General features: G+C 39.1%; 1 protein-coding gene across 2 annotated transcripts in view; it reads left to right on the top strand.

Annotated features, from left to right (window-relative positions):
- The window catches only part of LOC143750099 (leucine-rich repeat transmembrane neuronal protein 4), a 141,559-nt gene that overhangs the window by 28,545 nt on the left and 95,487 nt on the right, over positions 1–17,527 (top strand). The window contains exon 3 of one of the 2 annotated variants that reach the window (XM_077242954.1): positions 3,315–3,690. The exons of the other annotated variant lie outside the window; for it this stretch is intronic. Within the exon in view, the coding sequence (XP_077099069.1) occupies positions 3,315–3,383 (69 nt within the window). The 3' untranslated portion in view covers positions 3,384–3,690. Of the gene's footprint in view, positions 1–3,314; positions 3,691–17,527 lie in introns of those variants that run through there. 2 annotated transcript variants of the gene reach the window in all.

Below are 17,527 nucleotides of genomic sequence, written 5' to 3' on the forward strand. Positions count from 1 at the left end.
GTTGTGCAGTGCAAGACACGAAACAAGTTAAAGATGTCTATCTGTTTATTTTTTTTAAGGGGGGTTCTTTGCAAGAGGGTTTTCACAATGGTATTAAGCAGAAGGAAATATGAATCACAGATTGCGTTTGCTCGACTCTGTCACTCAACCTGAAGAATCTGTTTGCTGGGCATTTCAGCCTGCGCCATCCTCTCCCACTTTAGATCTGAAGGTGCTCCACTTTGTCGTCTGTCTCATGCCATCTGTAAAATGAAATGGCTGGCTATGCTGGTGAGTCATGCAACACATCAATCGCCTGTGACGATAGCCACTTGTTTGCCCTATAACTCTTATTGAGAGTGACTCACTTACATATCGCAAATGATGTGGTGTACTGATATCTGTGATTATATATAGGTGGATATCCTTGTGGCTCAAGGTCATAGTGGCACTGTCACACTTGCTCATCCAAAGTGTCTGCAGACCTAACCACTTTTTTCACACAGTTAATTTTTTCATATTGCATTTACTCCTCAAACATCAATTTCCAACAGCAAGACGACATTTTGCAGCTTGTGATGAGTGTGTGCAATTTGAAGCGGAGCAGGGTTCTCATGAGGACCATTTTTTTAACAATGAAGCAAAGGTGTTCTCTCTCACTCCAAGATCACAAATGTCCTTCCAAGATTGCAAATATGTCACACAAGTTGCAGAAAGATTATTTCATCTAATGTACATTGTGGCCAGATATTCACGATTACAACAACAACAACAAAAAAGTAATTAATGCATTAGGTATCATGAACTAAGTGAACAGTACTTTTACGGTACTTTAACAGTACCTTTACATTAAATGTATCTAATGTAGGCCTATGTAGATTGTATGTTCACAAATTAACTGAACAATAGTATATTTACTATTAACTATAAAAAATGTTCATCATTTTTAGTTCATGATGCTTAACATTAAACCTTATAGTAAAGTGTCAATAATAAAAAAAAAAAAACACTGAAATAACTTTTCACTATTGGGAAACTGTCAGAAAAGCTGTCTGGATTTTTTTTCTCTGGGGCCATAACTAGAAAAAAAAAATTGCACGTACAAGAAAATTAGCTAAGAGTTCCTTGAAATCTGTTGTAAGTAGTACATTTGAAGCTTTCATTGATTGATTTCCCCATCATTGCTGGCATTTGACTGCCATCAAAGTCCTCCCCAGTCTCCTTCAATTAGCTCTCTGCCTTGGAGTTCTGTCAATCCCCATCTGCTCCTGCGCCTATCAATGGCTCCCCTTCACTGAGCAAGAGAGAGATCGAGACAAGCACTTTATTTGGAGCCTATTTGCTGGAGAACAAATAAGACTGAGACAGTAGAAGCCCAAACTCTCTGTCTCATATACACGAGTGTCCATAAGCGGAAAAACATAAGCGGACATTTTGAGACAATTGGTATACAGCTTGGTCGTTGGACCCTGAATATAAAACACCCCACTTCAAAAAAAACAACTGTTTCTCATTGCCATGAATGGAACTGGTTCTGGATTCTGAAAGTGGAGATCATTTTTTTTTCTAGCTGTTAAGTCCCATGAGGGCTTGGCATCTCCAGCAGGCAGGACCATATGGGCAGTCAGAGAAGAGATGGCTCCAATTTCCATTTATTTTTAGGAGGGGCTTTGTAGCAGTGTCCGGCTTTTGAATAGTCTGTGGTTCCAATTCCACTGATGGCCGGATAGTTTGAGAAAGCTTATGCTTTTCCCTGAAGAGAACATGAAGATACTTATGAGAGACACAATAAGTCTTGAACAGCAGATGATTTTGACTATGTTGCCCTGTTTAGCTGTTTTTGCAAGACTGTGCTTTTGTATTCCAAAGTTTGGCTTAGTCTTGGTGGGTGGTGTAATTACCAAGCAGTGGGTGAGCAGCAAAATTGGCGACATTGAGATGACATGCTGAGATGTGCCGAAGGCGGCAAAGAAGTACATTATGTCACAGATAACTTTACTCTCATAGCCTCATCCTTGTGTGCACACTACTTCCTGTAGTTGCCAAATACTGATTTCACAACTGTGTAAATCCACAAATACGGTAAAAGTGAAAGTTGAATCTTCTGTAGTTTTATTTTATACGCACAGACTCATTTGATCAACAGGCTGCAGTGTAAAGACAAATATGCAGTCGTGGGACCAGCAGGTGCTTCCCTTGTGGGTTTGCTAATGCACTGTAGGCGATTCGGAAGTGTCCTGAAATGGTACAGCAGTCTCCTTTATGATGGTCCAGACGTTCAGGGCTAGTCGTAGGAAGCTAATTCACGATGGGGATGATAAATAATGAGCCGCTGAATAGTGGGAAGGCAAAGAAATAAAGCCCCACCAGCTAGCATGCAGCAAGGTCAAATCTGACTAGAGGAACCCTTTGGAGAGGTTAAGAGTTTTGGGATGCTCTCCAGTATTTCATAGCTTGATTTTGGTATCGATCTCAGGGGTAGGGGTTCTACTTCATTTTTATTTTCAAATTGTAAGTATTAAAGGAAATGTCAATATTAGCAGCAGTGCTTAGAATATTAACAACAGCAGCACACTGGAAAAGAGAAACCAACCAGGAATCATAAAGTCTAGCAGAATGACTCATCGAGCAGACGTAATGACCGCTGAATCCCATTACAAAGATGTGAGTCGAGTTGAAGACCCAGGGCACAAAGTTATGTGGAGGTGTACTGTAACCTCTTTTGACAGGGCTGACATCTGATGCTTGTCTAACGAGCCTCCCGATAAATCCTTTCCTGTATCCCCCCCCACACACACTCTCTTCATCCTCACACATTCTCTGAGTTATAAATACATTTCTGCTGCATAAACATCCTTGTCAAAATAAAGCAGTCTCCAACAAATGCACTGCATATCACCAAATCACAGTGGAAATTACTTCATTGATGGAGCAACCTCAGTAATTTCATATGGCAGTCTTTACCTAAGGAATATATTAAAGTTTCAATGAGACAAATGAGATGTGGCACTCTTTACCTAAGGAGTCCATGTAAGTTAAGATGAGTCAAATGAAAAGGTTTTAAATTGAAAATCCAACTGAGATGTTAAGAGCTAGGCCTTTTAGTGCCTAACAATCCGAATATGGTTTTGTAATGTATCGCCTGCCAAATAACAGTAATACAACCAATCCGATATTTTTTTTGTCACATGATCAGAGAAATTTTAACATTTATTTTACATTACCATTTGATCAATTTACCTCAACACACCTTTTCTTTTTTTGTCTTTCTTTTTCACTATTTGTTTTTCTATTTCCTTTCCTCCCTTCCTTCTTCATCCCATCACCTGCTGCAGTGCCTGGAGGGGTTAGCCCCAACACTCCCACTGAAGCTGAGCGATTATTCCTCAGCTCAGGCGGTTTGACTGGAGGGGGAAAAGGCTCAAAGCCTCTCTTGTTGAGGAAGGGTGCTCAGAAATATGGAAAACAGATATGAGGCTTGGGGTATTGACTCTCCTGGTACTTTACCTTTCAGCTCCTCTCACCAAGCCTTAGATTCACAGCAACATATTCCTTCTGCTAAGCTTTATTTACTCTGTTATTTTCCTGATAATTTCCCTACGTTTGCATGTTTTGATTTAAGAAAGTTTGTCTTTTATTAATTTGTTAATCTTTTGCATCCATTTTGAAGCTTGAAAACGATTGTGCCAATTGTGAAAAGAACAATAAAAATATAATTCCAAATGTATCTTTCAGTATTACAGTTAATTGTACAGAATATGATGGTCAGTAAATGATGACTAAATTATGTTGTTGTTGTTGTTTTTTTGTTATTTTTGGAGGGTCAACTTAAGAATATAAGGGTTAATAATTTAAGAATGATTGTCCCTTGCACAGTTGAACCCTTCTAAATGAACTTCTTAAGGACTTAATTCATTGGTGTACTTTTGCAGTCTTCAACTTGTTACGTGGGAATGGGCTTTTGGTGTCCTTTACGGTGCATCGAATGTGTGATGGGGCGGCTTGGCTCATGCCAGCAGGGAGTCTCACATAACTCATCTCGGTGGGAGATGGACATTCGGTACAGTTGGGTGGTAACATCAGGAGCGGGAGCCAAGAAAATAAGTGAAACGAAGGAGAACTGAGTGTGACTCTGACTTATTTCATGATTTCATATCATAGAGTTGTGGAACAGCTCAGTCCAGTCTCATGCAGCTTCTCCTCTCATTCAAAACTGGTCATGCTGGCGTGGGCCCAGCAGGAGCTTTACGGGCTTTAGGGGCTCAGCCGCCAGCTCTGTGATTGACAGGCATCAGTACTGATGTATGTGACGGGCAGGCCCTCGACAGTGCCTGCAGATACCTCAGTGCAGGAGGCTAATTAACTGTCCTTCAATAAATCATTGAATGCAGAGTCTAGCCTGAGGTGAGGAGGAGAGTTTCTAGCCATTGGTTTGTGTTAGCACTAAGCATATATCTTGCCTTGTGAAATCAAATGTAAATGACAATTATTGCTGTTAGGGGCTAGATCAAGCAGAAATGCATCCATAGCCAAAAATTGACATCACACATTGGTTATCTATGCTGTAACACTCAGGGATTAACAGTTCATACTTGTTTATGCTTGGTTGTCACTGTTGCTAATGTGTCTGGATATATAGCTGCATCATCATAACCTTGGGCTTCCAAGACTTTTGTTTGCCTTCAAAAACACTAGCACTCAAATTGGGCTAAGCTACAGTGGTCTGTGAAATAAGATTTTTTTTTTTGTGGCTAAATTATTGAACAACTTGAGATGTATACCTGCAGGGAGACTGCTACTTTGAATGGTCTCTTTTGAAGAAGGGCTTGCAATGCACTAAAATTATCTCTTTTCTTTGCCCCGTTGAAACAGTTTTTTTTATTTTAGGGTTGGAATCAAAATAAGTTTTTTTTTTTCAATAATAGATCTTACATGTCATGTAAGGAGGGTAGAATTTTAATAGAGAGACCAGTCAAAAGGCCCATATAAAGAATCCAAATTGAGATTTATCTTCTCTCACCTGCATCATTGAATGTCAAAATTTGGACACTCTAAAGTTTAAGCACAAAAAACAAAGTTGTCAAGGAAGGATAAGCACACTAGGTTTTGGAACAGAGCCATAGTGAATGTACTGAACACAAAGCACTGGTAAAATAAAATGTATTCTGCTCAATATGTTGACACACATGAGCAATTACGAGTCTGATAAGCTTCAACCATAGTGACTGCTATACTGTTACACCCTATTGGTTAGTATAGTGCAAGATTTGTTGCTATCTCTTATTCAAGAGGAAGCCTGGGGGATCTATCCCACATTGCAAGACAAGAAGAAGAGGTGAAAGGTTAATACATAAATAATTGTGTATATAAATAAATAAATAAAGGGTCTTGAGATTTAGAGAAGGCCACTGATATTGCGACCTAATGAAGGGTATGCAGCGTTTCTCTGGAGCCAGGGCCCTGGCCTCGCAATTGACAAGCTGTCCACATCCGAGTGTAATTTAAGACCTTCCCCAGGAGAGCCAGACTGAGTTAGGACATGCCTCTCCCTTTCGTTCTTCCTCATTCCCCACTTCTTCATGCCAGACCTTGACCAACTTCTTTCAACTTCTTTCTTAGAGTCTTACTGCCAACATAGACAGTTTACTTCAAGGGCAGCATCATAACTGAAACAGAAACTCAGAAGTTACTGGTTTGGGATGCTTTGCAACTCAACACATCATACAAATAAATAGTATTCCACTTGAGAAGTATGCCAGGGGTTCGACTTTCTGTAGATTTCAGTATTGTATTAGTTACATTTATAATCTGTTTGAAACACTCTTCACAACTTGAGTATGCTTATGATGCCTTAATATGCAGCCTGCGGAGGCAGCTCACTAGGTTTTGGAACAGAGTGCATTTCTCTCTTCTGTGTACACACCAACTAATCCCTCTTTAAATTCACCTGTAAGCAATCCGTCAGTCATTTATTTTCCCTGAACTGACGTCTTTTCATTCTCTTCTGCTTGCCATCCATTTATCCTCGTACTCCTCTATCTTTCTCCCTATCCCTGGCTCTCCTTCCTATTTACTTTTAGTCTCTTCTACCTGTCTCTGCCAGCCCCTGTAGTTCCCCATTACTGCAGTCCTCTATCCATCTCGTTTTCCTCCTTACATAGTCTTTTGTCACTGCTCACTACTTGGCACCCTCTCTCTGGATCATTGGGATGGGGGCCAACCCATCCGCAGTATAGCTCAAGCAACAGAAGCATTGTGCCCATTCAAATTGAGGTATTTTAAAATATTTTTGCAACTTTAAGTTTTAAGCACGTCAGGTTAAACATAAAACTTAAGAACGTTTTAAAACATTTCATAAGACCCTTGCATTCTGTTTGATTACATTGCAGTCCATATAGCTGTTTTTGCAAGAATGCATCTTGTGTAAATTGCGCCTAAGAAATATGTCCAATCTGGGTCAGATGAACTCAAAATCAGTCCAGCTATACAGGGCTTCCTTAAGACTTACTTTTGGCTGACTAGTCGTCAAGGCAACCAACCAAATACTATTTTGCAAACATGTTATTTTTGTTCATGTCTTATGTTTCCTAGCACTCCAAGTAAGCTAGTACTGCACCTGGTACCCCCTAAAATAGGTGCATGATGGTCCTGCATGGCAGCAATGCAAGAGGATTCCAGCCCATCCAATGAGAAAAGAGAACTTTCTGTTCTCACCACCACAGTTCCCTACAGTAATAGTAAAGAGCAGCTGTGCATCTGAACACTTGTTCTTTATTGAATTGAACATGGGGGTCAGATTGAATTACGTGTTGTTGCGGTCCCATTTTGAATAAATGGCATTATGACAGTTGAGATTTAAAGTGGTGATTTGTTGAACGCCAAAAGAAATAAATGGCCCTGTAGAGTCTAAAGTTCGGGCCAACGTTAAGCACCGTGACCACACACACACACACACACACACACACACACACACACACACACACACACACACACACACACACACACACACACACACACACACACACACACACACACACACACACACGAGAGAGATCGAGAGAGAGGTTTGAGCTCTCTTCCAACGGCACCATTTATCCACTGAGTTTAACCACCCTGTTTGGCTCATTCTGAGAGCCACAAAAGCCTTCATTACCTTTGTTTTTAATCACTTAATTTCCCCCTTTTAATAAATAAAGAAATCTACAAATGCACAAACGGTGATCCTGCTCCGTAATAGCTTGTAAATCTTTCAAAACTGGTAATTAGCTACTTTACTGTCTCTTACCGGGCTTGGCTCCACTTGTACACAAACACGTCAAGCATTCCCTTCACTTCTACTCAAATAAGCCGCCATTTTAAGGGATTTGTTGTTGTTGGTGTGGGTTCATTTGTTTATTTGTTTGCTTGGGAGAGTTGAGTTAATCTATTTACCTGTAATGTTTTCCTTACCTCTCATAAATGATTCACTCATTTTTTCTGAAGTTCATTATTGAGCTCTGCATTTTGTAGTGGAGCCTATTTTGCCAATGCATGGGGAATTGTAATAAGACTGAAGTGTTGAGTGTTACCTCTAAATATAATGCCAACTACAAACATTTGTGTGTGTGTGTGTGTGTGTGTTGCTGTTAATTTGCCACACTGAGGTTTGCCTAAGAGTCCCCTCTGTACATCTGAGCTCTACTGAATGGTCTTTAAGCTGGGTTAATAGAGTTTACTTTTAAACCGCCACAGCTTGCATGAATACAAATAACCTCAATGCTGTGGACGGTTCAGAAATTAGCTTAAGATAAACACGGTATTTTAAAGGATTGTAGTGTGTGAGGGTAACATTTGTTGCAAAAAGCATTCTGTAATTACTCTGCTCCAATTTCACTCTGGATTTCTAACACTCTTGTGTTCAGAATTCACACGCCACTGTTCCACTATAAATTTAATATGTAACTCTGTGCATGAAACGTATTGAGTGAAATCATGTTTGCTCAATTTCTAATACAGTTGTGGGGATGATTGAATTTTGAATAGACTACACAGTCACATTTATTTATTAATTAAATTTTTTTTTTTTTACATTTACCTTCTCATGTGGTGGACCAGGAAAAGAGTCTTTGCTTCTAGTTATTCAACATATTCTTTCAACATATTGTAGAGTCGGATCTTTTCAATGACGGATTCACAATGCTGGTCTTAACAATTAAGTCAAAGCCATTTTCTATTTGTAGTCTGAATCAGTTCAAGCAGTTCTACTAGAAAGACTCAGGAGAATAAATACGGTAACAAATATACATTTATTAACAGCCCAGCAAGCAATATTATGATATAAAGATATTTGGCATAGGCCCCGTCCGTAGCTCGCAATCCGAGGGTCCGGACTCTGCATTGCCTGCCTGAAGACGAAGGCAGGGACGCAGCCGACCCCCTGAGAGGTATGGGAAAGGACCATCCTGGTGATGGTGGGGAGGATGGAGTGGAAGGAACCATCTTGGTGGTGCTGGGGAGGATGGAGGTGAATGAAAGAGTCAGCATCTGCGAACTCAGACATGTGTAAGTACCGATATTTTATACCACAAGTATTAGAACACGATTGGATAGATGAGAAGGTAATAAGTGACGTAAAAATTGAGTCTTCCCGGCAGAACTTATGCTAAAGCTTTCATTTCTTGAGTCATTTGGTGTGAACCGGTTATGGGGTGGAAAATATGTTTAATAGTAGAATGTAAACTAAATCAGCATACTGGAAATATGTCAATGACTTGATTGTATGACAAATATGCAAAACATATTTTATTTTAAATTAATTTTATTACAAACATGCAATGACTTTTTCATCCAAGAGATGAGTAAATGGTATTAGTATTTGGAGTATTGCTAAGTTCAAAGGAAAATTATCCATCCCATTCCTAAGGTTGTGGGGATGCTGGAGCCTATCCCAGCATTATGTTTAGATTCTGAATAACTTTACTTGTTACTCAGGTATGATTACGACCTGAATCATAGCTGAACTCGGGAACATGAAATTAGACTAAACACCCGAATTAATAAAAAAAGCCTATAACAAATAGCAGTATACCTACATGCGGTTTTAGTGGAATGATTTAAAACAGGTAATATATAAAACTGGGATGTAAGGGACCAAATCATGAACCTCTGAACCGGTTCCTGGAAACTGGATGAAAGAACTGATTCAGAGAAATGACTTTCCATCACTACCCACTCTCCTTCCTTTCCACAGTGCTCACATACTGTGATGGACGGGGGTGTGCGGGACCGAGAAAGAGCGAGCAAGAGCTTTTCTGCCATACTCTTCATGCAAATAGCGTGACACCCCTCTCTTTGCAGGAAAATTTAGCCATACTTGTACATGGCCAATGAGCCATGAGAGCTGGATGGAGTCAGTCACCAGGCGACAGCATAACCACACAGCTCTCTCTCTACCAACCCCCCCCCCCCCTCCCTCTCCCTCTCCCTCTCCCTCTCCCTCTCTCTCTCTATTGTTCCCAACCCACCCACCCCCCCCCCCCCCGTCTCTCTCTCTCACCCACCCCCCCCCCCCCCCCCCCCGTCTCTCTCTCTCTCTCTCTCTCTCTCTCCCTTTTATTGAAAAAAGTTCAGATCTCGATAAAGTTCTGCAAAGTAAAATGGCCCGATGTTTGTCTGGTTAGGTGATACTTGGGGGAAAATTTACTAAAAAGATGTGTCCCTTTAGTGACTGCGGGCAGCGTGTGCCAGTAAATAATGCTTTTAGTGACTGAAATATTTCTTTTGTTGAATGTGTTTCTCCTCAAAGAGTTGTCATTTGTCAGTCAGTGAAGCAAGTGGCTTTAGGTGATGACAGCGGCGTCTGCACTGGGCCTTTCATGTGAACAACATGTATGATGGGGAGATATATGATGGCAGAGTTCAGTGTCATCTTGTCACCTCCTTTAAGTGCTATAAATCACCAGGAGGAGAAGGGTTAGTAAGAATAGTGAGCCTGTGTAAGTGCAGGTATGTTTATTCTTATGACATAATGCCCAGGGCATTATATAAGCTTTTGAGAGCTTTTTTTTTTAGTAATTTGCATATCCAATAGAGCACTTATAAATAATTTACATTTGCCTGGTAGTAATTAATGGCTAGAAAACATCTGATGATCTCTTTAAAGCTGCAGGGAAATTGCTAAATATTTTCTGTGGTTATATGTACTGAATGATCTGAGTTTGCCTAATTAAAGTTGCAATTAGTTTTATAAAATTTTAATGGAGCACATATTATGGTTTACATTCATCGAGGTCAGTACAGTTCATAAATCATGACATCTTTTTTGGTGATCCAATGGAAAACCTTTCAATATCTTTTGTTACAATTGTTGACAAATGCAATCAAAACAAAAAGAGTTCTATAGTTTTCATGTTTTTGATTTGTTAAATAATAAGGGCATGTGTCACCACATGTTTATATATATTTATGTGTCTTATAATTTATTTATTAAGAACACACAATGCTACAGGCTTAATTAAGAGTTATTTGTGTTCTGTATTGTTTTTTTAATGTGTTTTTTTTTTCTATAGTCAAGGATTTCAAGTAATAAGCCTTCTATGTACATGCATTTGTATATAAACATCATGCTAATACGTATATATCATGTATATTTGTCACTAGTTGGGGAGACCTAGATTTACTAAACAGGGTAAATTAGCGTGAGAACACAATTTCACTGAAGTGCCGATGGGAGTGGAAATTTCTGCACGTGATCTACTGACGACATGCAAATTAAAGAGCACAGTCTCAGCCGGATCATTTCCATAATGACCAACGCAATCTACCAAGAGCAGCAAAATTTATCGTCTGGTTTAAGACGGTTTGGGCTGTTAAATAATGGCGCAAATACCAGTAAATTGACGTGTGCAAACCTTAGTAAATCACCTTGCATGATTCATTTCAATACTCTCCTACCATAAAGTTTGCATCTGAAACGAAAACTCCTACAAATGCATATGCAATAAGGTCAGCCACACCTTCCATGCCTTTTCAGCTCTAATTTTTCACTGCGTGTCTTTAGTAAATCCCAACAATATTTTTTTTAACCCAAAAAGAGGGTTTGCGCTGGCACAAGCTGTTAGAAAATCTGGCCCCAAGTGTTTTAACATTTTTACACTTCTACCATCATCCTGAAGGGCTGGTGGTCGTATAAGATGATTTTTCTCCACCTTAGTTCTAGTTGGTTAAACTGACTGTGTTACTACTCACCCCATGTTACAGCACTCCCCATTCTCACTTATGCAATTGAGCTGGGTTAGCATGTTGCATCATCGTCTTTAAAACTGTGAACTTGACACATATCAAGCTGAGCTCTTGCTGCACAACCAAAGAGACTTTCCCGAGGATTGACATATAGGTGCAGTCCATTTCCTGTTGATTGGCAGGAAAGAGCCAGAGGCTGGACAGACTCAGCGCACGGCAGCCCGGCTTCTAATTAAGTGTTTAGCAGAGAGAGCATTCCTTTGCAAGCGTGCCTTCCGACACAACAATGCAAAGCAGTCAGAGCGCTGCAATTTAGCTACTTCACTAAGGACTGCCTAAACAAATTGGTTTGCAAAGGTTGTGACAGCAAACACCTCTCGTTTACCATCTTCACTCGCAGGAATTTTGAAGGGATTTCCTTTCTAGCTCATATTGTCGAAGTTCAACTGATTTCTCGCCACTGATGTATTTATCATTTATCTATAAAGCATGCACTCTGTAAATCTTGTCTCCTTTCATCCTTTTCAAATAATCAATACACGTGGAAAGAAAATTGGGCTCCGGGGAGGATTACATCTGACAGAGCGTTTGCTCAAGCACCTTGATTTTTGGTATGGACTGTTTAACATAATACTTCCCACTGCAGAATTTTCATCCCTTGAAAGCTATCCATCCTGGGCATTCATACCTCTCATTTACTATCATAGCCGGAGAGCTAATTGCTTTTCAGCCCCTCTTGGAACGTGTGCAGGAAATCAAGCAGCAAGAGAGGGCCCCCTTTTCAATTTTCTCTCTAATAAATTTCCTCCCCTTTTTTTTCCCGAGCTCTTTCGAAAGTACAGGCAAATTAGAATTCATTGAATTCCGACATGTTCATTAAGCTCTGAAGTTCAGGCACGCTTTTCTTCGAGTGGCGCGGACAGATGAAGTCGGCGGATGAGATGAGGGGAGACAGTGAGGCTCTGATCTCACTGCACATCGACAAAGGGATTGAAAGCGCGAGAGTAATGCTTAAATCACTTATTCAGATGTAGTCTTAGATCTGCTGGAGATCTTTGGTCTTCCAGGCTCAAGCCACCCGACTTTAAATTTGTCATGAATCTCTAGAAAAGCAGCCATTTTGTTGTGACTGATAGATTAGGACAGGACATTTTCGTACTCTTCAAATTGATTTTTTTATACATTTTGTGACAGCTATACGGTTTTACCTTCACTTTCTGGCGGCAAACATTTCCGTCTGTTGTCTGTTCAGCAGGAGTTGAAATTCGGGGGCTTTTGTCTGCAACATTGAGGCAAGAGGCAGAGTGAAAATCTCAAAGGTTGTAATGTTTTTTTAAATCCAGACATTTGCTAGCACCAAGGGAAGAGGTTAATTGAAAGCCTATACAATTGAAGAGACCTCTGAGAACGGGCAATTGAAGGGGCAAACCTCACGGCACTTTGGGATATCTAAGTGGGAAAATAACTTTTGAATATTTGTTGATTGCTGAATAACTGTCTTTTTTTTAAATGACTGAGATCATGCAGCAACATGTCCGATTAAGATAAGCGAGCATGTAAGTATGACATCTACAGTCCGTAATTGAATCTCTTTGACCTGTGAGTTATTGCTAAGAATTATTGCCTAGGAAAGAATAATACACCATTGAAGGTCATTGGGAATATTTGTAAAGATAAAGATAAAGCTCCCTGGGCAACTCAATATATGTTGATGAAGAAATTTGTCATGCTATGCCCTTGATTCATTAAACTGCACTGATGTGAGTAATATTAAGTGGCCTGATAACTTTTCAGGCCTGGTTTCAAAGTATAGTTTCTTTAAAAAAGGGACCGTAGGGATGATTACTTTGTGATTAGACTGTAAAGGTTTTTTTTTATTTATTTATTTTTATTACTGTTTATGCCTTTAAAGTGGGTTCGATAGGTCTCGGAAAGCCCAGAGGGCAGGAGAAGGGAGACAAGGACAGCCAATCCCCCCATTTCCCTCCCACCTCACTCTATCTCCCAGCACTGTTCAACTACGTTAGGACTTGCATCTAAATTAGAGGATCTGAATACTGCTGCTTCATCCCACGGGGCTAACTGGTAAAACAACTACAAACACACACCGACACACGAAAAGACACATTCTCTCCCACAAAACATGTTTATCAGTAACATTAATGTGCATGTTCACCGACCGTTTAGGATGTCCACACACCCAAAATCTCCCTTGCATAAATGCTTCTTAAACATTTCCTAAAGAGACAGTTCACGCAAAAATTCTGTCATTTTTTTCTCATCTTTAAATTGCATACTTTCTTCTGTTGAACACAAAAGGAGACAATTTGAGGACCGTTTTCCATACTTTCTACCCCACATGCAATTACAATGAATGAGGACTGAAGATTTCATATTTCATTAAGAATGCAAAAGCATCATAAAAGAGGTCAATATTAGTTGTAAACCTAATTAGCTTTGTGTAAAGATTATTTATTGATTATCTGAGTGAGCTGCAACCAGTCAGTGAGTCAGTGGGATTTGTGAACTTTTATAATGGTTGTGTGAACTGATTGAATAAAATTAAACTTAAAATAATTATTTAAACATACATCATACATCACTACTTCTCTCTAATAAATGTGCTAAGGAGATTAAGTCAAATGTTAAGATTATCTGTGAATAACGACATCAATTTTGAGTGTGTTTCTCACACAAATCTATCACATGACTTGGATTGAATTTAAATGCTACAGTCCTAAAAAAAATGGACTGCAGACTCCAAATTGTCGCCTTTTGTGTTCCCCAGGAGAAAGGAAGTCATACAGGTTTGAAATGACATTCGAGTAAGTAAACGATGACAAAATGTCCACTTTCGCCCTGAACTATCCCTTTAAGGATCTGCACGACACATCCTCTCACATCGCCACACACACATCGGCGTTGGCAGAAATATTCTGCGGTTACAGATTAAATTACTGCCATGGTGAAACTATAAACGGCAAATTAAGTGGCTGGCAAAGGCTGCTATAAGGAACATCCTTTGCCAGAATCCTAATGCTGTTTTTGTCCAAAAAAGAGCAAAACGATGGGTATAAAGCCTTCAAGGGATAAAACCTTCACTCTATTCTGTTTCAGGGAAGTTGGTGTGTGATTTTTGTGTTGGTGGTAATTGGGATTGCAGGGGGTGTTATGACTCAGTGGGAGTCAAATTATTACTTTTTTTTCATTCCCATAATTCATAATCCTGATTAGAGCAAAAGTATGGATGTAGTGCTCAAGCATACATGGCTGTTTTGCCCTCATAAGTTTACTTGCCCCTTGCAGAATCTGTAAGATGTTTAGGATTTTAAAAAATAACAAACTATATTAAGTACTAAGGGTATGTAAAATAATAATAATAATAATAATAAATAACAGTATCATTTGTGTTATTATTTAGTTTTGTGGAATATGTAAATATGTTGTCAAATAGCTACAAGGCTGTACTAAACAATGCATTTTATATGATGCTCATTTTTCTTAAAAATTATAACCATCTTGCAGATTCTGCCGGGAGTATGTCAAATTATGGAGAGAACTGGTAGAGGTCTGCAAAAGGCATTAAGTTGAATCTCGAATCTGCTCTGTAAACAAAACCTTTTGACCCGAGATGACCAGCTCAAATTTTAAGTCCGATCCCAAACCAAACTCAAAATTTCACAGTAACAGCTCACTAACCTCTGACTTGAAGATGAAGTGTGAGAGCATATGCGCAAAATGATCCGTGTTAAAAATATTTTTATTATACTCGAAGTTACTGATATGAACTTGGGATGAACCCTTGGGTGAGCTAAAAATAAAGTACATTTGTACCGCACTTTTTATGATTCACATTGTTTAAAATTAGCTTTACTGAAATTCGTGATGTTAAAAGGTTATACCTTAATGTCTAATTATCCACATTTAGTAGTTTAAAGATGAGTAATAGGGTAGTTTTGGTGATGATAACAAATCAAGCTGCTTATCGCTTTATGTGAGTGTACTGTATGTATAAAGCTTAGAGAAGTTGGCATTATTAATTTGCTATGAAAAAGACCTACAATATGTTCATATCCACTAATATTTTGCGCAGTTTATTACAGATTTATGTTAAAGTAGACGTAGACTTCAACAAGTACGTTCTGAGCCTTGTCAGATTGTGCTGTTTTTACTAGCCTATAATTCTCATTTCAGACTTGGTTCCACTTCATCCGTTGTGTGGAACAGCAGTTTTTAATGTCAAACTAAAGATGGAGATTATTTTCGGCTCATGAATTCATCAAAATATGCATCCAATTATTTTCCATGCTACGTCTCCCCATCAAGTACCTTGGAAGGAACAGAGCATTGAAAATGAACAGCATGAATGCAGGGCCCACACTAATACAGTGACCTTTTTAGTTGACAAGTGTGGAATGTGATTGCGTGCGTATCGCAAGTGTTTTTTTGTCGCAGAATGCTCTGTCCTCCACTCTTAACACGGGCCTGTAATAGCTTGAGAGTGGGGCTCGTGCCTCACTGTGTCTGATGCCTAACTAATCATTCAACATCCAATAAAGATGGCATTATCGGAACTGTATGACATCCTAATGTGGACATTTAAAGGTGAAATATGTAGTTTCTGCGACACTAGTGGCAGCTAGCGGAACTACACCCCTGTAAAAACACCCCTTCCATGTGTCGCGCCTCCCCAACTCAAACATCATGAATACTCGGGTGCTTTTGAAGGCATGTCTCAACAGGTAAAAGTAGGCTACTTTCAATAAAAGGTCCAGCATATTATTGCTACTTTTAGCTGTGTTGCTATGTGTCATGAGTAAGCAATTGAGAAGACTAACACTCTCTCACTTATAATCAGTGTTGGGAGTAACGCGTTACAAAAGTAATGCATTACAGTAACATATTACGTTTTGCTGTAACGCAGTAGTGTAAGGCATTACTAATCAATTTTCAGTAATATTTTACTCGGTACATGTTCGGTAAGGCTTGCGTTACAACATACTTTTAGTTTTAATCGTAAAACAAACAAACAAACAAAAAAAAAAAACAGCAAGACTGCCAGACATTAACGAATGAAAGATGCAAGTAGGATAAATTACCTGTTCGTGGTCAGTCAATAGCCGCGTGTGGTGTCCAAGTCTGTAATTAAAGACTAAATGGCAGCGTCTGATATATTTGTATAGCGATTTATTTTTTACAGGAGTGCCGTGAGGTATGATTTCGGCCTCTGTGCTCACGCTGGCCAGAGGAAAAGCGGCTAATGGTGAAGATGGCATGAAGAAGACTACATTCGCGAGATGGACGTATGCGCATTAGGCTATTCGTTCTGTGTTTTCTTTCTAAACAGTTAGGCTATGTTAATGTGGTATTTTTCATGTTTTCATCACGCAATCATGTTTTTGATGCCGTGGTGACGCGTTCATGTAAGGGTGGCGGCGCTGCCGATAAAGCACCGAAAAGCTGTCACAAAGAACCGGCAAAAGCAATGATTATGAATATGTCAAATATAGCAAGGAGACATGTTGATTGTTTATTAATAAAGTCGAGATGAAGTTGACGATGCTGACTCGCGATCTTCGCAGTAGGCTAGTGAATGCACCAGAGAGAAATGCACATTTCATTTCATAAGCAGAGCAGTCTGTTTTCTTTCGTTTTGAATTTTTCTGTTTACAAGTAGACATTTCAATATAGATATATTTTTCAGGTCCGTACAATTAATACAAAACGAAATTCACTTTAAAGAAAGGCTTCGTGTCTTCTGTGTAAGGTGTCTGTGAAAGTTTTATAGCAGTCTTTTAGTGCCGCTTCAGAGCGGTCGCGTCTGTAACGGAGAACTGTCACGTCTGTAACATTGTTTTTTCCTCATAAATGCGAACACGAAAAATAAAATAAAATGAATATTTTATGTTCTGTGGAGAGCCAACCCTTCTTCATTAGATTTGCGCAGTGTAATTCACAGAATTACAACAAAAAAAAATCGTTGCCTCCTAAAAGTTAAAGATTTTTTTTTGTCACACATGACTGTCGATTTCCCTAATATTAAATATAAAACGCATGTGTAGACTGATATTTTTCTAATGTCTGGACTCCTTTCTGGGAGGAGCCTATGGATAAACAGACGTTTCAATATTTTGATATTAATGCATTTTCTGAGAATTTATATAATTATATAAGTTTTGACTGCAAGTCTGCAAATGTCATGTCCATAACGCTGGAATTCCCAAATTTTAAATAATTTATCCTCAACTAGTTTTGTGTTGTAGGTCTACATATTTTATAATGTTAAGTTAACTTCAAATAATACTAATAGTAATTTAAAGATGTGGTA

Source organism: Siphateles boraxobius, unplaced genomic scaffold (assembly GCF_051911475.1).
Source record: "Siphateles boraxobius isolate OS27281-9 unplaced genomic scaffold, OSU_SipBor_1 25, whole genome shotgun sequence".
Taxonomy (NCBI): Eukaryota; Metazoa; Chordata; class Actinopteri; order Cypriniformes; family Leuciscidae; genus Siphateles; species Siphateles boraxobius.